The sequence below is a fragment of the Esox lucius genome, chromosome 7 (assembly GCF_011004845.1).
Source record: "Esox lucius isolate fEsoLuc1 chromosome 7, fEsoLuc1.pri, whole genome shotgun sequence".
NCBI classification, from domain to species: Eukaryota; Metazoa; Chordata; class Actinopteri; order Esociformes; family Esocidae; genus Esox; species Esox lucius.
The window spans coordinates 3,419,246-3,443,465 of NC_047575.1; the positions used below are offsets into that span (position 1 = coordinate 3,419,246).

Here is a 24,220-nt window from a genome sequence, read left to right on the forward strand (position 1 = left end):
TACGCACTGTAGTGTAATCTGATGAGACACTGCATACTATATCTGATTATAACGCAATTAAGCTCATCACCATAATGTCTTATCATCACAAATTATCAGAACAGTAGGCCTAGGGAATTGTTAGTTTATGTTCCACACGAGCTATTCGCCTACAATTTAATTTTATTCAGTACTGTACAGTGTACTGTACATTCAGTACAGTGGTGATAATGATGTTAATAATAATTATTATTTGTATTAACAATAATATACATCATGGCAATATGAATAACACATAACTTAGATCAATTTAAAAAAATCGGATGTGTAAGGTGATTTTATTTATGTTGCTCATTCATGATTGTTCGAAATTCAGTATATTTCGTGATTCACGGTTTTCAGACTTATTGCAGATCAAAAAAGCTATGCTACAGGCTGATACGTGAGCGGCATCGTGTGGCTAAGATGCATAAAATAATGTAGGTGCATCCCATTCCGGATGTCAGTGTCCCATGAAACATGTTTGAAATATTGTTCAACAACACAAGACTAATCGAATGAATCCAAAATCTAATATACAGTCAATTATTATCACCAATAATGAGTATTAAGTTAGCTATTACATCATTGTTTCACTAAAGCATTTTTGGTAACATGGGTTTAAGATCTATCACTCAAGCGTCTACGTTTACGTTGCGAAACAACACTGCCACGCTGTGGTTAAAAACGGTGGTAGGCATCTTAATGATATATGTCATTTTAGCGGATGCCATTGTGGGAGACAGAACAACATGTACATACATCGAAACATTATAAATGGCCAAAAGTCATGCAGATACAATCTTCAAGATTCACAAAAGTGTGTTAAAAATAGGAGTGTTAAAAGGAATGTTATTTATGGCCTATCTAACGAATACAAACGTATAGCTATTAGCCGACATTTACTGACTTGTACTGCTCTAACATTTTTATTTCCATTCATTATAAATAATAATCTAAATATTGTTTGGCCATAAAGTTAAAACAACATAAACAGTGGTGCACCTGTGAAGTCGGTCACTGAAAATAAAATAGCAGCACGAGCACACTATCTTATTTGGCAATATAAGGCCAAAGAAAAAAAGAAGACCAAAAACATTACCAGCGTTAGTTTGGAATCTATATAAGTGCTTCACTCAATCTCGAATTTCTAGAACTCTTGGAGAGCGCTGCCAGTTCTTGTATTTTTTTATTCTATTTTTTAACGTAGGATACTATACCGTTTGCTACCGATACAGGCGTATACAAGTAAATTAAACCAACAGTTTGCTTTTATTACTTCGACCTGAGTTGGTCCAGTAGCTGTAGCCCATCTCTCGGAGCTATTGAATAGTGGGCGTGTCAGGCAGTCTGGTCAAATTGGATCAATTTGATCTTAGTTTATGTTTTTTCCCGGTAAGCACGAGGGGGAGGAGAGAGCAGCGATGGATATTAAAAAATAAACCACTTATGTTTTAGAAGAGCAAGCTGTATAGGCCTATAAATACCACAGTCACGAGTAGTCGCCGCTTATTCAGTCTGCTATCAGGTCTCGAGCCCTGACTGCTACTAACTATATCAAGACTAATTATTACGCTTTCGTATAGATTACATCTCTTATAGCTGCATTAGCGTTTGTTCAAGTTTGACTATTAGCATACGATTCATACGAACCAATTTTATGTTGAGCCCTTACTCGAGACTATGAAATCTGTCATACGCGCTCTTTATTTCAAACAAATTATGCTATAAGAAACATCTGTTTTATTTAGTTCGTTAATCTTTCATTATTTTGATAGAAACGTTTCGTGTTATAGCAATAACATGGGTTTAGCTTTGCATATCAGTTTGTTAGCTCTGTCCTTAATCAACGTCGCGCTGTCGGAGTTTTTTCACTCAGAGGAGACCATACCCGTCAGAACCAGTGTGCGGACCAGTGGTAGCCTCTGGAGAAGGAGCGAGGAGCGCCAGACCATTAGACTGACAGCTTTCGGACAGGTCTTCACGCTTAATTTGACTACGGATGACTCGTTTATTGCTCCAAAATTAAGAATTCAACGTATAAAATCAAAGCATTTGGCTGCGCTTTTCAACGGCACCGGCTCAGGACATTTTGCCAGTGGTATTTCCGAGACAGAAGGCAATGGGGACGATTTTACGGGCTGCTTCTACTCGGGAAAAGTTGACACTGATCAGGACTCGATCGTCGCGGTGAGCTTGTGTCGTGGGATACAAGGATCGTTCATAGCGCACGGGGATGAATATATAATTCAACCAAAAGTTCTTGGCCAAGGGAAAACAGAGAGAACCCTCTCGCAGGTGCATGTTATAAAAAGAAAAGTTGACGCACGAGAGACTTCCGAGACATTGTCAGTTTTTGATCAGCTGAAAGATGAGAGCCAGCTTGCCACAGATGATGGCTATGTATCTCTTATGGAGGATACGGACAGAGCTACTGGGCGGAAGCGTCGTTTTGTCTCCTCTCCAAGATATATCGAGACGCTGGTTGTTGCCGACGCTTCAATGACACATTTCTATGGGGACGAAATAAAGGTGAGGGCATGAACTGTCAAAAATGTAAAACCAAACAATGAATACATCTTTATCTAAAGTTAAAAATCACTAAACGAACGAGTCAGTGTTTTGCATTGGCTGCAATGTGAAGGGACACATGTTCTAATGTCCCTAATTGGGGGGATGGAGGAGTCATGGATCCCCCAACATCACAAACATTGTGGACCCCTCAATACCCCCCTGGAAAGAGTGAAAATCCTGGGATCCATTCACCCTGACCCCCAATATACAATACAAACATATACCATTGATGTCATGTATCTCTGTCCCCTGATCATCTGAGATGGAGATTTTTTTGGTCTTAAATGTGATTGTATATATCGGACCAAGTTCTTGTACATCTGAAGTGGTCTATTGTCTGCCTCTCATACCCCCATCTGAAAAGTAAATAAAAATGTTGGGGCACATGCTGATGTGTTTGAGTTTTACCCATTTAAAACTCAAACACATCAGCATGTGTGCCAACATTTTTATTTACTTTTCAGATGGGGGTATGAGAGGCAGACAATAGACCACTTGTTTGTTAATAATAATATTTAGTAGATGCAATGAGTGGTTGTCATCTTTGTAGATAAGACATTGCACAAACGTTCTGCCTTCAGGAAACCACTGGTAAACTGTGGGTTGCATTGGTTATATCATGGCTTCCCAGTGACACATGACATCCTTCTCCTATTTTCATAAATGTTTGCCTTTTTTAAAAAGTGAACTGTTGAGTTGCTAAACCTTTGTTGTTCCCTCTCTCTCTCTGTTCCCCCTCTCTCTCTCTCTCTCTCTGTCCCCCGTTCCCTCTCTCTCTCTCTTCTCTCTCTCTCTCTCTGTCCCCCGTTCCCTCTCCCTCTCTTCTCTCTCTGTTCTCTCTCTCTGTTCCCGCTCTCTCTCTGATCATTCTCTCTCTCACTCTGTTCCCGCTCTATCTCTCACCTTCTCTCTCTGATCCCTCTCCAGCACTACCTGCTGACTCTGATGGCAGTGGCAGCAGGGGTCTACCGCCACCCCAGTCTGAAGAACTCAGTGAGTCTTGTCGTGGTAAAGATGCTGGTGGTGGAGGATGAAGATGTGGGGCCCCAGGTGTCCAGCAACGGAGGAATGGCACTAAGGAACTTCTGCAACTGGCAACAGCACTTCAACCCCTCCAGCCAGAGGCACCTGGAACACTATGATACCGCGATCTTACTCACCAGACAGGTGAGAGCTTAGAATACGGGTTGAACTTGGCAATCCACTGTACTTCTTTGAGGATATTTCCATCGTTGTGATTATATAGTGTCAACAGCCCCCCTCAAAGTCAAGTTCCTCTCTGCTATAACTTAATTATAACAACTAGCCAAGTGAGTACATCTCGCCACCGGCATACATTTCAACTAGTTCTATTGTTTTTTTCTTTTTAAGACTGAGCTCATGCTCTTGCCATGCCATCAGGTTTTTTATGTGCTCCGGGCTGTTATCATGTTGCCACAACAACACATCAGTATTGACCCAGTCACATTGTCCTTTAACCAGTTATTAAGACTTTGAGAACAATTTACACAAAAGCAATTGACAATTGACTTGTTTCTTTGAGTAAGTAACCAACTAAGCCAATTACGCTTGACTTTCTCTCGATTTACAAGTATTCAGTATGTGTATACTTTCAGAACATGAATGTACTATTTTCTTATTAAAAAAAAAGTAAAACATTTTGACATAGTGATCTGGTTGCAAAGAGCTTGGGCTTTTGCCAGGGCCCAAGACTCGATTTGTTCAGCCTGCACTACCGTACTCATAGTAAAATGCCTGGCATGCTATTGTAATTTTACGCAGCCACACTCACACACATCTGTAAGTCTGATTGAAGCTACAAAACTGTCAGTGTTCAACCTTAACATGATGGGGCTAGTAGCCTTTGTCATGGTTGGATAGCACAGGGCATCTGCTCTTTGGTACGCATTTCTTCTGGCATGGGGGCTGTTGTAGAGGACAGGTAGGAGTTAAGTGGGCAGAGCATTCATAAAGTTTAGGCAAGGCAATTGTTTTGTTAAAAGATAATGTTACTATAAATATTAAAGGATTAGAGTAGCATAAAATGTACATGGGATGACAAAACAACAGAACACATGAACAGGAATTGCATTTACATGTCTGTCAAGTGGTCCAAGTAGCTGCCTCAGGTACAAACAGATCGCTGTTGCATGTCTTAGATCCAGGCCTACTACTATTTAAGCACACTCTCATTTGTCATTCACACTTTCAGCGCTCTATAAAGCAAAAAATAGATAGGTAAAAAAATATATGCCTCTATTAAGCATCACCTGTGTCCAGTTCTTCCAAAAACACTTAGCTCCATTAAACCATTAAAGGTTCCTCTAAGAAACCCTAAACTAACCTAAGGTGCTAATATGAACCAAGTACCAGCAATGGTACAGTTGACCAGACAGATGAGAGAATTTTGATTACCTTTCCACACTATCCAGTCGACCAAACTGGACATACTATAATCCTTTTCTTTTCACATGGTCCTCATCAGCATGATTCCTGCAACTACTGAAAGAGGTTGTGTAACCAGGCCAAGCACAGTACAGCCTGGTTTGGCCTGGCTCTGTTTGGCTGCATTTAAGGTCTTCATAATGTTCAACCGGTGAAAGACAGACAGACTGACTGACAGACAGCTAGACAGATAGGCAGATGGTCTGATGGTCAGATAGTCTGTAAGGGGGACAGAAAATAGAATTCCAATGGCCTTGTAAATACCGAATCCCCCCCTTCACTGTGTGCTTTGGATACCACACAGTTAAATTTCCTCTCTCTCCAAGTCTGCTGGCTGCCATTTATTTGCTTCATTTTACGATGGAAACACTGACAAATATGTTTTGCTGGCAAGAGCTTTACTTTTAGAGGGAAAAAACCCTCTGTCTGGAACAAACGTAGCGATGTCTGGATATCAGTGTCTGAAATGTGTCCCCCCTCTTACCTCCTACTCTTTCCCTAATAGCCCCTTTACCCTTTCCTTTCCTATTTCTCCTATACATTTCTCATATTTCAGTGTTTACACCATCTGCCTCTCGTTTTGTGCAAATTTGCTTGTCCTGGTAGTGATATTTGGAGCTTAAATGCTTAAACATCCAATTTATTGAATGTCTTGTATAAAGCAATAAAAATGTAAATAACACATTTTTATATTATAATGGGTCATAGATTTTTTTTATCACTGGTTGGACTGCCTTGACAACGCATGATTTCTAAGTAATACAATAATGATTAACCATATCACATTCAGCAAAAACTCAAACTTCCCCCACTGTCTCTATCACGGAATCATAAAGGCCTCAAAATTCACATAGTATGTCTTTAAAAATGTCTCGTTGTTTCAACGATATACAATTTGTATTAAGTAATTAAGCTATCATATTAGTTGAGATAGAATGGGGAAAAGTAGCCCTTATACTGAATGAATAATTAAAAAAAAAAGCACAATATCAATAAAAGTATAAAAATAGAAATATAAAATTTTTTGGCGGACCGCGTAAGCCGAGCCAGCCTGGAAGAGTGAGACCGAACGACCGTTTGTTAAATAGCGTAGTCGTTAGAGACGCGGGCTCCGGAACAACAGTTCTCGCGTTCGCCTTATCTAAACGCATTATGCCTGAGGTTCAGGAATGAAACAACTTTGCTGGCTACAACTTCACTTAGCTATGTAATAGGAAGCCTAAAATAAAACGGTTCTGCCGGATATTAGGATTTGTTCAGGATAGGCAAACGCTTCACGATTCTCTCATGTTTTCACTTGACAAAAAAGTCAGTTATCTTTAGTGATGGCCATTCGAGGCTCCATTACCGTTCTTCTAGCAGCAGGATATTATGCTCGAATTTTCTTTTTCAAAATAAAAGCCATCTTTGAACTATATAAGTTAATATAGTTAACAATCTTGTTTGTACATTTTATGTTTAATGTCCATTCCAATGTTCTTCTTGTCTGTTCTTTTTCACAGACTAGATTAACTATATTGCCTTATACATTTCAATTATGGCTTTTATTGTGATAAAGAAAATCTGAGTGTAGCCAGCATTATATCCTACTGCTAAAACAACGCAAATGAAGCCTTGAATGGTCATCACTAGTTATCGTCACCTATATTGATAGATAAGCTGTTAAAATGGCCAGTGGCAAAAGCCATAAAGTTCATAAATGCTGTTTGTGGTGGAGGTAAAATTAATAAGAAACGTTACTCAGTTTAACACAATATAATGGCGTCTAGCAACATATTACTTGCTAATAAGGTTTTAAAACGCCCAGTGGCAAAAGTCATACAGTTCATAGAAACTATTTGTGGTGGAGGAAAACTTAATAAGAAATTTACTCAGTTTAACGCTAGTTAATGGTGTCTAACAAAATATTCAAACTTGGCATGATATTAATGTGTGAAAATAATATTATGAAAAGAGGCTATACTAATGCTTGGCATACGTACAGTTTGGTGATGTAGTGGTTAACGACTACGCCTTTCACGTGGGCCACCCTGGTTCGAATCTTGAGAGGGCATCCACGATTAATGCATTTTATTGCAGGCCGGCTGACCTAGGCTTGCCTGGTTTCTTGTTTCCAAAATCAACTTATCCTGTCTTTACTGTTGTGATATAAGCCTTTCTTCTCTCCTCTTACCGTCCTTCCCCACACCTTGCAGGACATATGTGGTCAGAAGAACTGTAACACCCTGGGGGTGGCTGACATCGGCACAATGTGTGATCCAAAGAGAAGCTGCTCTGTCATAGAGGATAACGGTCTGCAGGCCGCCTTCACTGTGACGCACGAGCTAGGTATGTTAGTTAGCGATGGAAACAGGAGCTTGGAATGTGACAGGAACACGCCATGGAACTATTTGTATTCTGGTGTGTCTCCTTTCTCACAAGGTATGTGACTTCAGGGTAAGGGCTAAGTGGATGGAGGTCTTGTTTTTCCTATTGTTTTCGTTCAGCTTTGCAAAATCAGAATGTGGTTACCTGAAACCAAGAAACTACCCCACCAGCTTAAATTAAAATACAGATGGAAAGGTGCTTGGTGTTCGGAATGTCAGCTGTTTGTAGCATTATTTTCTTTCTATCCTCAGGTCATGTACTCAGCATGCCTCATGACGACTCGAGTAACTGCATCAGGTGGTTTGGACGCCTGGATGGGCACCACATGATGGCATCGGTGTTTGTTAGCCTCAACAAGACCATGCCGTGGTCACCTTGTAGTGCCCGCTACGTCACAGAGTTTTTCGACAATGGACATGGTAGGAGAACTTTAATTGAAATTGTCCTCCCTGTGATTCCGTCTCTTTCATGTTCTCGTATCTGTTCTCAAATCCTTCCTTAGAGTATAGATGTACAGATGAAGATTTGACGGCTGTATTAAGGATTCTTCAGTACACTACTTCACTGTATTACACACAAACACCTGAGAGTTCTAAGAGACTGCATCCCAGAAATGATGCTGCCATGGGGCCTCGCTAAAAAAGCACTGCTCTAAACTATTTTCTCTCTTAGAGAGCAAATCGAAAGCAAGGGATTTGCTTTGCAAAACATCCACATTTTGATGTGGTTGATTTATCTTCTGTCGATATTTCAGTCTTCTCTCGCGCTCGTCCTCTCTTTCTTCGTCTGACTCATCTTCTGGTGAGTCACACATTCCAGCTTTAAAAACATTTTTCCTCACAGAGAAGAGAAAAAGAGCGTAGGCCAGCACACTGTCTTTATCTGTCTTGCCATAGGTATACAGTGAACAGCTGTTGCAGAATTCTCCTCTGTTAGGAACTATACCCCTAATAAAATCACAAAAGATCATGGGACATACTAGACCAGGCCAGAGAGGCAGGAACTCTTCACTCTGACATTTGCATTAATGCTAAGATTACAACTGTTATGGTAAAATAATTATATGAAGAAAATGTGCTTTCAATGTTTAAATGTTAAATATTCAGTAGCATAATGTTAGTTTCGATGTTAATCCCTAATGCTAATAGGACTGAAAACTGAAATATAACCTGGATATTATGATAATTCTTGGCAACACCACCTTTAGAGGCGAAGGATGTAAACATTTTCCTTAAGACATCTTTCAGGGAAATATGTTTGGCCATTTTACTGTGCTGTGAAAATAGAAGCCTCAACGAAAAAAATTTGCACACACCTGTTTTAGGTTTGCAGAAAAAAGCAACATTTCACATGCTTCAGGCGAGCTGGCACCCAGTTGCAGTTGTTGTGTCCTGGTGATTGATAGAAAAGGAGCATGTGTTCCCACCTTTGTCAGAGCTTTAGGCCCCCTCAGGCCTCTTAACACCTTCAGTGCTCCATATACAAGTCTCCCAAATGTCAGTGAATGACTGGCACGTCCATTACATCCCATTTTCTCATACTGTAACGCTTGCACCAGTTGATGTGTCTGTGCTTGTTTGTTTATACTGCCAGGCCATTTCTAAATTCAAACGTCTTGTCAACTGACTCACCACTTGGTGATAACAAACCATGTTCGCCACCCACTGGAGCTTCTCGGTCAAGACCTAGGGCTAGGGAAGGGACGACCAGCGGGGCATTCCTTTCCTCATCGCACTTTAGCGACTCCTTGTGTTGGGCATGGAATCATGTACATACCTTTGATTCTCCCAAGTCTCTTTTGAGTTGCAATAACAACGTCTTATTGGACTGCATGTTACAGAGGGGAAAGGACTAACTATCAGCTGCATATAGAGTCAACTGTACACTGCAACTCAAGAGGTATTGGACCCATTCATGTAATTGCGCAAATTTCACAAATACAGTTATATTTTGTACTCAAACATAAAAGGGAGCTGTGTACTTATCTTTAAACACAATAATTTCTCAACTAAAAGTATTGGCTGAGCCAGGTGGAGATTGTAAAAGTACTTCACCTTTTAAAACACAACGCAAAATATTTTATTGATTTTTTCTGTAAAATATAGGTTTCAAATGTATTGGCACCCTTAAGGAATATTTCAAATAAAACCATAGTACCGTCTGTTATGGATTTCTATACTTTTTAGGTCTCCAGGAACTCTATTGATGCCTTTCAACTGTTCCTGTTTCCCTGGGGTATAAATATGAAGTTGCACACATGAAAATCCCTTGGTCACCCATCACCATGGGTAAACCCAAAGAGCTTTCAACTGAAGCAAGAAGAGATGGGTGTGGATAGTGATGGGCAGAATGACGATGACAATTTCTGAAACATTGTGACAATCAAAATATTTGTGTTAAGGCTTTATGAAACGCTCAAAACATGAACTTCATTGTGACATCTTCTGATTAGAAATACAAATCTTTGTTTATACAGATGTATTGGAATGTGTGCGCATTGAAAGTGTTAATTTACCACATCCCCATTTTGCTTTTTATTTAACAATTCTTCCGTTATAATACATTGGATGATAAAGGCGTGTGAATGAAATGTGTCATAGGAAGCAATAAATGAAACAAATGATTTCTATTGAAAACTTTTTGTAAATTTCAGGGTTTGATCTTGTGTAATTTTACTTTGAAGTTGGCAACACTACATGCTAAACCACCGCTAACGTTAGGATGGTTAAACACATTTGGACCTCAACTGCTAAATAAAGTGTCTAGTAGAGGTTGGTGTTTGAGAGCACCGTCTTGAGAGCACCGTCAAAAATTGCACAGTTAATCAAAAATATTTCTCTCCAAGTGGTTCTCTCCATATGTTTAACCTTTTTGGCCTTTTTAAAATGTGCTGAAATGTAAATTATTGATTATATTATTTGTATTCTTTTGCTAAACGTCATGAAGGGCGACAATATTTCTTGAGTTGATTGTAGGTCCGTTCTGCTGATGTGAAATTGTATCTTTTTTTAAATCAATTGGATGCCTGTTCTTGCCTGTTTTTGTCCTTTCTACCAGGTGACTGCCTGCTGGATCCTCCAGAGCAGACTCTCCCTTTCCTCGTTGAACCACCCGGCGTCTTGTTCAACCTGGACCGTCAGTGCCAACAAGTCTTTGGGGAGGAATTCACCCTGTGCCCGGACACTCCAGAAGACCAAACATGCAGCCAGCTGTGGTGCCGGGAGGAGGGCCAGACCCACTGTACCACCCGGAATGGCAGCCTGCCCTGGGCTGATGGCACTCCCTGTGGGGCCGGAGCTGGAGTCAACACCACATGTCAAGACGGTGTCTGTGCATTAGTGACCAATCAGCAGAAAAAACAGGTATGCTATCCAATGTCTCTGTCTGCTTTTCTTTAACTCATTTTTCTTTTCATCCATTCATCCCAGTTAACTTTATCATCCACCCTTCTGAACAGGGATTGGATGATTCTGCCTGAGACACCGGTCTGATTTTGTGATTTATTGTGGATCTTACATGCCTGAGATTAAACGTCTGTGAAAATGTGCTTAAAATAATGAACCAGTCTCTTATTCAGACGCCCAAATCTGAGGGTCCGGCCATATTATATTTAGTGCAGGCCTTTAAAACAGTAAGGGAGAATATTTGGTGCAGACCTTTTAAACAGTAAGGGAGTATATTTGGTGTGAGCCTAAAAACAGCCAGGCCTATTCCATTCCGAGGGTTTATCTCGTGATCACAGACACTGGCTGTTAGAGGAGTTGTTGCAGCCAACTCGTAAAAACCCCAGAGAAATGAAATGCAGTGTCTAAGCAGCACATGCCAGGAGCTGTGAGTATGTGAAGCTGAGACACACAAACAGGAGGCAGTTACATGTGTGGCAGACTGCAGGCCAGGCCACGACATGCCACAGGAAGTTGCCAAACTAAAAACACGTTATCAAGACTGGCATGTACTAACTGTTTCAAATGGCCTGGGTACATCATTACTGAGCATATGAATTTAGTTTTTACAGTGTGAATCATTTTAAATTACAGTGCGCTCTAGCATGGGTTACTGTAAATCCTGACTGTTGAAGGGTCCTAAACACAATTTCATTGATAGATCAGATCAATCACCAGTATGTCATAAAGCCCTTTTAAAGCAAGTGCTTAAAAAAAGACTGCATAAAACCCCACAGAGCAAGCAACCAAGATTTTGTTGTACAGTGGCTATGAAAACCTCTCTATAATCCCAAGGACCAAACATGAAATCTGGAGAGAAGCCAGGCTCTGGGGGTGGCCCTCTTATGGCTGAGCCAGGTGGTGATTGTAAAAGTACTTCACCTTTTAAAACAAGACATTTAGATGTTCAGATGACCAGCGGGTCTACAAAACCTACTCCTCAGCAGTAATTGTCAGTCGACTTTTCATAACCAAGTATGAAAATGTATCACAGTGGTTATGGAGAGTGAAAAAACACAGATCCTCTGGAGAAAATGTAAATGTCAGTTGGCTTTTCATAGGCGAGATTTATGAGCCTGAGACAGAAATAGCGGTGACCAGGTGGGCTGTGGGCAGCAAGAGCAGGAATAGTCCATTAGAATTTAGATAAGCAACATGACCAGGTGGACTTTGGAAAGAGCCTGCAAAAATTAAATCCTGTCCATGATCCAACAGAACTGCAGATAAGACAAGATAAATTATACCAGACAGGACTGAGACAAGGGTGGTCGGAGGACACTGTGGCCCAGTACAAAGATAACCCTGGACAGGGACAACCAGCCAGGAAATAGCCCGACCCACCGAGCATTGTTCACAGAGAACCAATGGGACATCAATAGACAAACGTCTAACTGCCCTGAGAATAGGCTCAGTATAGCCAACAGAGTTCTCCCCCAGTGTACAAGCCAAAGGGAGCGAAATACTGAACAGAAAAATCGAACCATTTGTCAATCTACTGCAGTGCCTTTCTTTTCACTGAGATTTACTCTGGGCCAGACTACACCTAATAACAGGATGAAGAGATACAATACATTTTCAAACTTGAAGGTTGAATCTCAGTCTCTCACAGGATCATTCCACAAAAATGTAGCTATATACACATATGCCCTGCAAATGTGGACAAATAAATTGACACTACTCAAACATTTATTTCAATTTTTTGAAATAATTTCTGACATAACTAAATTCATCATCACCCTAGGTTATGGATTATATAAAGTCAAGGGTTAAGTCAAGGGCCTTTTCCTAAAAAAAACGGAATGCTATTTCATTTATGTTGGGAATCTTTGTCGTTCCAGAAGACACACAACGTTGAATAGAGACCCAGGGTTTGGACATTGGGTTGAAATATGGACTGTAAAACACCATAAAATATGGGACAACCAAAAGACCAGAGGTTAAGAACTTCAGATTTAGGGTTTGAGCATTTCTTCAAGGTTCCCCTTGCTTCTCAGTAGGCAATCACTATGGTTTTGTAGTGGATGCAAGCTTTAACTGGAAGCCAGTAGTGAAATAAATAGCTACATGGGAGTTACATGAAAGAACTTGAGATGGTTGAACTCCAAACAGGCCACGTCATTCTGGAGAAGTTTCATGGTTGCAGTTGTCCAGACATGAGTGTGTCCAAACAAGTGCCTGTATTAGTACCGTTCTGTGGTAAGGTTATACTTACAAATGTTGTAAGACATAACCTGCAGGAACAGGTCAATGCCTTGATGTTTGTGGAGAAAGAGTTGCCCAGGGTCACACCTAGGTTCTTTGCACTTTGAGATGGGGGCACCATGGACAGGCCTTCCACCAAAGGGAGAGCAGTTTTTTCTTGTTGAGCTTGAGTTTAAGGGAAAAGTCTGAAATTTAACAACAAGAATCTCACGCCAGCTAGCAACCGGAAACAGGAAGACTGATTCATGGTTCTGTCTGGTTTTATTTTGTAGGAGCCTGTGGATGGAGGCTGGAGTGTTTGGGGCCCCTGGGGGTCATGCTCTAGGTCATGCGGAGGAGGGGTGGAGTTCTCCCAGAGAGAATGTACTGATCCTGAACCACAGAATGGGGGGTCATATTGCCTGGGGCAGAGAATCAAGTACCAGTCCTGTAACACACAAGCATGCCAAGATGATCACAGTAAGTTGGTAACCTCAACATTCACTTAATAAAATCAATAACGATCCAACTGTGAATTTGTAATTCCCCACTAATGATGCAGTGCTCGCCCTTGGGTGGGACAATCATTGTAATTTTGTAAATGGGGCCTTATTTGACAGTCATGTGTAAGTCCTAGGATTTGCGTGTGCATTAATGATTGAGATTTATTTAACTGTTGGACACAACACATATGCATGTTTCCATTGATAGATCAGAAACATACTACATTTCTGCACACTTGAATTAGCTTAATGGCTTTGCCCAATGACCTAAATAAGGTATATAAATTCAGTGGATATTACACAAAGCAAGCAGGAAACCAGTCACAAAAAAAAACAAGAAATGCATTTTTCACATGAAATAGACATAATAATATCTGAGTTAGAAGCAAGCAAGTTCATTTATATAGCCCAATTCATAGATAGAAGCAATTCAATGTGCTTTACAAAGAAAAAGAAAAATAGATAATGAATACAAATACTAGTATAAAAACAATAAAATATCATAATAAGAAAACCGAATAAGAAAATAGAAATTGAATAAAAACAAAATAAAAACATAACTGTTACATTCTGTAGTTGGAAGCTATAACATCTTTAAGGCTAACAGTGTGGCTACGTTTCAAGCACTTAGTCATAGGCGCATGAAAAGAGAAGTGTTTTTAACCTGGATTTAAAAATGAATATGTTTGGGACAAGTCTAAGATCTTCTGGTGGTTTGTTCCAGATGTGTGCCGCATAACTGCTAAACGCAGCTTCGTCATGTTTAGTTTGGACTCTGGGCTTTACTAGCTGACCTGAGTTCATGGATCTAAGAGCCCTGCTCGGTTTATATTCTTCAAACATATTAGAAATGTATTCGGGGCATAAACCAATCAGTGATTTATACACTTAAAGCGCCACTTTAAAATCTATTCTGTAACTGACTGGAAGCCAGCGCAACGATTTAAGAACCGGAGTGATGTGCTCTATTCTCTTGGTTAACATTCTAGCAGCAGCATTCTGAATGAGCTGCAGCTGTTTCACAGTCTTTCTGGGGAGTCCATTAACGAGGCCATTACAGTAGTCAACTTTACATGAGAAAATAACATGGATGAGCTTCTCTTGGTCTTTTTGGGACACCAAGCCCTTGATTCTGGCTGTATTTTTAAGATGATAGAATGCTGTTTTGATGACCGCTTTGTTATGACTGTTGAGCGTGAGATCTGTGATTACGTACTTGGTCCCTGGTTATTAGGGCCTAAGAATCCAGCTGTTTACTAATACTAGGTCTCATATTTTTGTTGCCAAACACAAAAACCTTGGTTTTATCTTGGTTTAATTGTAAACAATTTTGGTTCATCCAGGTATTTATGTTCTCTATTCAGTGACGGTGAGTCTATTAAGCTGATGTCATACGGTTCGAAAGTCATATATATTTGAGTATCATCTGCATAGCTACAGTAGTTAATGTTGTTTTTCTGTAGAATATCCCAGAGGAGGCATATAGAGATTGAACAGAAGTGTTCCGAGAACTGATCCCTGAGGAACTCTGCATGTCATAGTCACCATATCAGATTCATGATTGCCAATGGTGACAAAGTAACTCTGGCCATTTAATAAGATCTGAATCAATTAAAGACGGTCCTGGAGAGTCCTACACAATTTTCCAGCTTGTCTAGAAGTGTTCTATGATCTATATTGTCAAATGCTGCACTGAGATCTAATAGAACCAGAACTGTTATTTTATCCAAATCAGTATTCAGCTGTATATTATTTAAAACTTTTATCAGAGCCATTTCAGTACTGTGGTGAGGTCAGAAGCCAGACTGAAATTTGTCTAAGAGACCGTTTGAGTTCACAGATTTGCTGATTTGATTGTAGACAACCTTCTCAATGATCTGGGCTATAAAAGGGAGATTTGATACTGGGCTATAAAAGGGAGATTTGATACAGGTCTATAGTTATATGCATCCAGTGTTGTCTTTTTTAATAGAGGCTTAATGGCAGCTGTCTTTAGAGACATTGGAAAAATGCCTGATTGCAGAGAGACATTATCTATTTGCTGTAGGTCCATTGTGATAGAGATTAAAATAGTAAAAAAAAAAAACAGATGGCAGTGTGTGGAGACAACATGTGGAAGCTTTAAGATGTCAAACTGCTTCTTCTAGGGATTTTTGATCAATCGTATTATATTGTGACATAATAACCAAGTTATGTCTTGGTGGTCGTAGTGATGGTACAGTGTCATTGTTTGACTGTTTATTACTGATGGTCCGTCTAATTCTTTATTTTTTTTCACTAAAGAAACACGCATATTTATTACATTTTACAATGGACATGAGTTCTGATGCTATCTGCTTTAGGGGGTTTGTAAGCTTGTCGAACCATGGCAAATAGAGAGTGGGTATTGTTGATATTCTTGTTGATCATTCCTGATAGATGTTGCTTTCTGACCCTATGTAACTCATAGTTGAAGCTACAAAGGCTTTGTTTCTAGATGTCATAGGGGATCTGAAGTAAACATTTTCTCCACTTACGTTCCCCTTTCCTACATTCTCTTTTCAGTTCGGTATATAGTGACAGTACAGTGTAATTGTTTGACTGTGTATTTCAGATGGTCCATGTAATACTTTTTTTTGGTTCAAAAAGGAACACGGAAATTCATTACAAAACAGAAAAACAATTTCCTTTTTGGAAATGTATCAACCAGCCTGAAAAGCAGAAATAGATATTAATGAATAACGAGTTATAGCTACTTTTAAAGGAATGAGACTATCTGACATTGTGCATGGAACATTCCTGTAGCTAAAAAGCCAATAACGACATTGGTGGGCACTGGAATGAAATGGATACAATTTGTTGGCCACTCCAGCTCTGGCAGGGGTGGAACTTAGCTTTACCTCCCATGGGTACAAACCTTAGCTGCAGAGGCCATTGGGTCCCTCTGGCCATAGAATGTATTTTCCACTTAATTTTTGGAATGTAAAAAAGTCTACAGCCCCCAAGGAGCCCCCACACATCTTGGAACGAGTTCAGCTTTCATGATCTCCAGCAATGGAATCAATAGTTCCCATTCGTTGCAACAAAAGCTTTTCGTTTGGGTTGGTATTAGATTGCACAATCTACAGCTACAACACCATCCTCCGGACATTGGGGGTTTAAGGCCGGGTGTCTCTGTAAAGCACTTTGTGACAACTACTGTTGTAAAAAGGGCTTTATAAATAGATTTGATTGATTGATTGACATTCTGGGCAAGGGTTGGGGATTAACTGGTTCACCATTTCCCCCCATCGTCAGCTGGTGTTGTAGGCTCTAGCTCAGTCAATGCATCCTCTGTGTATTCTCATTCGAACAAGTAAGGTTTAATCCCCCTTGTTTTCCTGGATGTATTTATGTATTTTCCTTTGTCTCTCAAGCAAGTTATCTTTGACTGTCCTTTGGTGAATCAACGACGAAATAGGTAACTTGCTTCCTAGTTAGCAAATCCTAACTTTTGTTTACTGTGACATATACATATCCTCTTCCCGAAAGAACGCACGGATTGATGCAATTGTGAACAAAACTGACCGGTAAACACAGGAAGAACATGTTTATTTAAAATGACAAATATATTGTGAAATTTGCAGAATACAGCATTGTATTTCGAGGAATACAACATGTTCTTTAAGTTAAACAAGACCACTAGTCTTAGTTTGGATTGTGTTGGAGTAGTTTTCCACTTCTAATGCAGCTTTGCTGTAGTGGGACCAACAGTTTCTATTCATTAATTTGGGAGATGCTAAGAATGCTAATTACAGCCGGAGCAGAGCTGAATAATGGATGGTTGGAAAAAATGTCCATTTTGGACTATGTTTTGGTAAGTTCATTTTTAGATCAATATGATTTTCCCTTTAAGTTGTGCATACGCATGGGTTGACATCTGTGTGGAGGATCAAAGACATCTCGGTAGTCCAAGATAATGGCCCTCATTTATCATTCTTGCGTAGAAACGGGCGTATATGTTGGCGTAAGATTTTGCTTACACTCCTCTCACCGCCTGATTTATGAAGCTGTGTGTACCTTTAAAATCCAGGTGTACGCAATACCTGCCCTTGATAAATGCCGTGGCTGAAAACAACCGTCATTAGAATAACACGCCCCTATATATTCAAGTCTCCGCTTTCCCCACGCCCTCATTTTACGCCATGGACACACAGAAGACGGCAAAAAAGAGAAACTTCTCTCACGTGGAGATTGAGACGATCACCAGGGAGGTAGAAAGAAAGAAAATGGTTTTATTTGGCAGTTTAAAAAGAGGAATAAAAGATGATGATATGGTGTGGAGTACCATTCATTAACATTAATAATTGCATGACAATTTGTAATATTTGTCTTATTATTTTATGATATTTATTATTAATGACGTTTATTGTTATTTAGAAGAAGAATGTCGTTATTATTATTATTTCTATTATTATTATTATTATTATTTAAAAGAAGAAGAATGTGATTTTTATTATTTTGTCAGTCTGAATTATATTTTGGTCATTAAAAGCCTTTTATTACTGAACCCAGTCCGTGCGCAACTGCCGGGCCTAACCCTGAAACGTCATGTAAAGCGCACAGGCTTGTATCTGAAGGAATACATATAAATCAAATGCTTTGGTAAAGTCACACAAATTAAACATTGAAGTCCATGTTGCACAAAAATAAACACTGAAGTTTGTAATTATGTTGTTGTTTTTTTTACAGTGGGTCATAATATATCATATCTTTTAGTTTGTCAGTGCGTTAGGATTTTTAAAACGTGCGTACACCACCTCCTGAGCTGGCGTAGGATTTGAGAGTGCCGTACGCCAACGTCCATATTGATAAATCTCAAAGTCACCGTGGTTTTGGGTGTACGCCAGGTGTACGATGGAAATTTGGTGTACGCACTTTTGATAAATGAGGGCCAATTGAGTTTAAATAATAGCTCTCCAAAGATGTAGCCTTTGGCCAACTGATGCAGTTTTATGAATGGATCTCTAAAGGTGAGGCTCATTTAAATGTAGTGGTTTCTGAGATATCGGCGAACTTTGAGTATACTAGTGTACAAGGTAAGCTGGCAAGTAGGGAATGTATAACAACATATCATCTACCCCTTCATCCCTGTACCAGGTTTCAGAGATGAGCAGTGTGCGAAATACAACAGTGACCGATACCTGGACATCTTTGGAAACATTAAGCAATGGATTCCTAAGTACACAGGTGTCTCACCAAGGGACAGGTGTAAACTGTTTTGCAGAGCAAGAGGCAGCAATGAATTCAAAGTCTTCGAGGCCAAGGTAGCTTATTAAGTTAATATTATTTATTTCATATTTTGACTGATGGGTTCGATAAATGCCGAAGTATTCTTGTATCACAGTGCTCCAGGTAAGAGCATAGGCTAATACTTTGGATATTTCTCTTATTGTTTCAGGTTGTTGATGGCACAACCTGTGGCCCAGACACCACTTCCATCTGTGTCCAAGGACAGTGCATCAAAGCTGGCTGTGACCAGGTAATCGAGTCCAATGTTAAGCTGGACAAATGTGGCGTGTGCGGTGGTGATGGAACAACCTGCAGGAAGATCACTGGTTCCATGAATAAAGCCATGTAAGTTATTTTTGTCTTTGTCATTTTACTAGATAAATATGCAAACAAACATTCTTATATACAGAAAGAACCTGGGAGCGATTAGGGTTAAAATGTCATAGTCAAGGACAGAACGTCTTTTTTTTTTCTTAAGGGATTTACAACCAATGTCTTTTCGAATACCAGCCCAATGGTCTTGACCACTAGGCTACTCAGAGTGTATATTCAGGATGTATTTAACTCTCTGAAATCATAAATAGAATTGACTGACACATATCTTTTCAAGATTATTCTAATGACATGGCTCTTTATAGAAAAACATTGACATGATACTCTTAACTCAACACAGATTTGGCTACAATGACATTGTGACAATTCCGGCTGGGGCCACCAACATTGATATCAAGCAAAAGAGTCACCGTGGAATCAAACACGACGGCAACTACCTGGCTCTGAAGACAGAAGGAGGTTCTTACATCCTGAATGGGAATTTTTCAGTGACCACGTCAGAGCAGGACATCCCAGTCCCTGGTGCCGTTCTTCGGTACAGCGGTTCCTCCACCACTCTTGAGAGACTCATGAGCTACCAGAAGCTCCGTCAGGCTTTAACTGTCCAGCTCCTTTCCACAGCTGGAGACACTTCTCCCCCCAGAATCAAATACACTTTCTTCCTCCCCAGGGATGTCCCCTTCACCAAACCTGGAGCTGAAGGTAGAGCTTCGCTACACGCGATTCTGCCAATAGGCAGTGCAGAGTGGGCTTTGGGGGAGTGGTCTGAGTGCTCAAAGAGCTGCGGCTCAGGCTGGTCGAGACGCAACGTGGAGTGTCTGGACGGGACGGGATCTCTGTCGTTCTTCTGCGATGAAGACCTTCGTCCAATAGACATCCGGCCATGCGGGGACCTGCCTTGCCCTATTTGGCAGATGGGTCACTGGTTGGCTTGCTCAAGGACTTGTGGTGTGGGGGTGCGCCATCAAAGCGTGCTGTGTGTCGACTACACCGGGAAGATGGTGGATTTGGAGAAATGCAACCCCGCCAAGAGACCAGAGGTGGTTACTTCAGAGTGCAGCTACCAGGACTGTTGAGAATATGCTGATAAAGCTGTGGACAAATGGCAGTTGAGGGCAGTGGTAGGGTCCTAGTCCAAGGAAAGTAGTGTAGCGAGCTAGTTAGTTAGTGAACTAACAGATACACAATCCTTTCCAAATGACCACGACAATGTTTCAGAGTCAAGCAGGGAAGTTAGATTAATCAAGATTAGTCTTGTACGGTACACATGAAACATATGTACTTTTTTATACTATAACATGAAAAGCTGTTGGGTACTAGTAAATGTGTTACTTGGTTTGTCAATCAAATATGTTTCACATTTTGAAAACAGCTGAACTTAGGACATGTATTAGCAGTTTACCTTAAAACATGACCAGAATGCATCATTAATTCATATTCCCTGCAACGTAAGAGGCAACAACCTTAGTATGAGGTGCCAGATATGTCTTATCACTTTGTGTAGCATTAAGCAATGCTAATGAACCTAGTCTTCTTTTTAATTTAAAGGCTTTCCCAAAAGTAATTTGAAAGTCAAAGTTAGCTCTAAAATAACCTTTGCCTTGCTGGCAGTATCATGCTTCTTTGCATCAATGCAGTGGCCATTTATTTTGCAATCTCCATGACATGTGCTCTACATACTTGTGCACTCACATGATTTACTACACCATAAAATCTATATTTACAAAATTGTTCTCACACCTAATAATGGCAGTGTTTTAAATGGCATTAAATAATGTTGTTTTTCTACAAAAACCTGAGAAGTCAGGGAAAATCTATATTTTTCCTGGGGTATCAGGTTTTGGTAATGTGATACAGAAAATTGTGTTGTATCAAAGTAAAACTTCTGATGATGCAACAACACCAATCAAGAGTGGTTAGACTCAGTTGTAGAAATAACTTCCAATTTGATAGATTTACTTAATTATTTCATTAATGTATATTTTCTGAATAATGTCATAACTTCAAAACCACTATTGAAGGTTAGTTATCCAATGTAGATCTACCTCAAAGAATGTAAAAATCTAAAAAAATCTTTTAACCTAAAGATTCTGTCTGCATCTAGCAAAACACACTTTTTATCAAAGGCACATTTTACCGTTGCAAAAGTACTGCTGAAAATCTGCTGGAATGGTTTAATACCTCTATTAATCATTTTTGTCAAACAATGCATCGAAACATCGTAGGTTAGTTAGCTGAAGGTCGATAGATTTGGTAGAGTTCAGTGGAATTTTCATTAAAACAATGGAAATGCAATTAAGAAACAAATGCTGTGAGGAAAAGATGTAGGCAAAGATCCTACATTTCCTAATTTCCCTCCAAAAACCATCAGTTGTATGTTGCATTTAAGATTATCTTAACTCCCACCATGACTTCTCTGTGCTAGCTGCTACCAACTCATTCTAACAAAAATAAGAAAAACTGAAATGGTACAACTTCTAAATATTATGTAGTAAAATTCACCAAAATGTACTGTATATTCAATTAATTGTTGCAATGTACAAACTATTTATATTTCACAAATACCAACTTTCTTACACCAGATTTCTTGACTGTGCGGCAATGATGAAGTTATAGCATCCTATCTTCGATTTTACCTCTTTACCACGTATTGTCTGCCGAACACAAATTGCATACATTTCTGAGGTAGAAAATTATTTAGAATGCCAATCCCAAGCACAGTCAAAGTTGTCCTTACTAATGCAATTGAATGTATTGTAGGGAGTAAATAAAAAAATATTTAATATGAATAAAGAAATTAAACCTTAACCCTTATCATAATCACACAAATCATCTGAAAGCTCCATTGCATCCAGTCTGTAGTTCTGGAACAGTGGAGCATCAAAATGTTGCCTTAAAACAACCTCAAATCATCACAGCTAGTCAATAAAGTATGCACATTTAAGACAAATCCACATAACCCATTCAATGCGCTTGACTGCCTGTAGCTACAAACTCTAGTAGTTCTTCCGTCCTACCGAAAGCTACAATTAGGTAGTTGTAATGGTTTAGTGGCATTTTCTCAAAAGCAAATACAACAATGAGATTCTATTTATTACTATGTTTTGTATTTGTGATTATTCTTGGCCATGGTAATTGCTGTAGATACATTTTTTATGTTTTATGTTTTTTCTCATCAACTAGTTAAAAGGAAAACAATGGAATATCTCTATCAAATGTAAAAGAGACTGTATATGTATATTATGTTACATTTGAATGTTTCATGTTCCACCCCAGACAATATGGCAGTATAAAGTTTTTTAGTGGAGGATAAACCTAGTTTACTCACCTTTTTGCACCACAAAAAAAGTATAAGGGAGAGTTTCCTTTATCACAGAGACTGTTGATCAGAATAAACACTTTTTTTTTTACCACAATACCGGTAATAACACTAGCTGAAGCATGTTCATTTTGAGCCCATCGGAAGCATGCATAGCACCTACTGTCATGATGTACATGTACTGTATGAATCAAAGCTCTTTGTTATTTATGTAGAAAATGTAAGTCTAAAAGTCTAAACTATACAATTCAGAAACAGAAAGTGGTATTGGTCACCATGTCTTCTGTTAGGTAGAAATAGAGGTTATTGTATCTTTGACCTACTAGGTAATTTCCACTTTCTCAACAATGAAGATTAGTTTAAAAGCAACAACTGAATGAGTTTAACAGTCATTTTAGTTAATAGCTATATCAAAATGTTTAATTGACTAAATATTTGCCAGTTGAATTCCTGTTTTAACAGTCTTGCCTTATTTAACTGAAAATGAATTGGGTGATGGAGATAACGAGGGAGCGATCTCTCCAACCATTATGTGTTGTTAGTTAAGAACACCTTTGTTTTCAGATGTTCACTCGATAGGTATGTCATAATATAGCATTCCAGGATGTATTTAAAGGAGAAAAGATGTAAATCTGATATCAAAGCATTCTATCCCTTCAATGAAGGTCTCTACGATGCTATTGTTGTAGCTTCCTTACAAAGCTATTTATTTTTTAATACTTTCAGACTAATTATTACAGTTTAACTTTTATGCTGCTGCTGTCCGTTTCTCTGAATTGTAAGAAATTAGACTGATTCATGAAATAACAATAAAGATGTCTCTTGACTAAAACATAGAATTTGGGTCTGTATAGTGCAAGCTGTTCTTCAACAGGAGGGTTTTCTTGTCATGCAAGTTCCAAGTGACCAAAAGTGTAGCCTTGAAAGTACTGTACACTATATGGGCAAAAAGCGCAGAACAAATTTAAGACACCACTGCACGTCTTTCCTTTGAAAAGGAAAGTTTTGAGTAAGGAACAGAAGCGTTTAATTTGCAGTGGTCTCTTAATGTTAACCCATCTGTTCCTCACTCAAAATGTTCCTTTTCTACTTTTTTGGAAAGGAAAGAAAAATGTGCAGTGATCTCTTAATTTTTTCCAGAGCTGTATGTGGACAACTCTACTAATTATGGAGTTCAGTCACGCCCATTGCTTTCAGCCACACCCATTGCTCACAGGTGCCTAAAATTCAGCACATAACCATAAAATCTCCATAGACAAACACTGGCAGTACAATGGGTCATACAGAAGAGCTCAATGACTTAAACGTGGCACTGTCAAAGGATACCTGTTGGGTCCTGTCTGGGGTTACTTTCAGGTAGGGCCACAGTGTCATTGGACCCCCTGTCTCAGCCAAGGTTTTACTGCTAAATTGTGCAGGGAGGGTGCTGGGGAAGGAGGTTCAGTTCTCCTTTGTAAATCTAAGGATTGCTCTCTAAATTTTCCTTGTGCCCTGCTCCGTTTTAACTTACGAGGACTTGAGCCCTTGGACCAAACCTCCAATGTTCTCCTGGTTGTGTTGCAGATAGAGTAGCTGATGATACGTGACAATTTCGGCTGCCCTGCCGCCCCGATTGTCCTTGTCCATCTGGTCATGCAGCTGACTCTGATTATGTTTTCCAAAATCTGGACACAGCCCACATGCATTTATTCATTATTACAATTTGTACTCTTAAAATGTTCACCCAGCACAGCCAGAAGAGGACTGGCCACCCCCCAGAGCCTGGTTCCTTTCTAGATTTCTTCCTA

At 39.5% G+C, this 24,220-nt stretch overlaps 1 protein-coding gene across 1 annotated transcript; it reads left to right on the forward strand.

The window, feature by feature from the left end:
- The first annotated feature begins 1,464 nt into the window (after window positions 1-1,464).
- On the forward strand, window positions 1,465-23,451 carry LOC105007746 (A disintegrin and metalloproteinase with thrombospondin motifs 8). The gene is made up of 9 exons (XM_010866781.4): window positions 1,465-2,550; window positions 3,520-3,759; window positions 7,233-7,365; window positions 7,656-7,823; window positions 10,462-10,766; window positions 13,322-13,508; window positions 18,650-18,816; window positions 18,951-19,126; window positions 19,455-23,451. The coding sequence occupies exons 1-9, from the start codon at window positions 1,822-1,824 to the stop codon at window positions 20,188-20,190; spliced, it is 2,841 nt and encodes a 946-aa protein (XP_010865083.2). The 5' UTR covers window positions 1,465-1,821; the 3' UTR covers window positions 20,191-23,451.
- The last annotated feature ends 769 nt before the right edge of the window (window positions 23,452-24,220 follow it).

Excerpts from the sequence above, each read along its gene's own strand:
- LOC105007746 (XM_010866781.4), top strand. The coding sequence starts at position 1,822 with ATGGGTTTAGCTTTGCATATCAGTTTGTTAGCTCTGTCCTTAATCAAC. Across the intron at positions 3,760-7,232 it reads CGATCTTACTCACCAGACAG|GACATATGTGGTCAGAAGAA; the intron begins GTGAGAGCTTAG and ends CACACCTTGCAG. Across the intron at positions 7,824-10,461 it reads GTTTTTCGACAATGGACATG|GTGACTGCCTGCTGGATCCT; the intron begins GTAGGAGAACTT and ends CCTTTCTACCAG.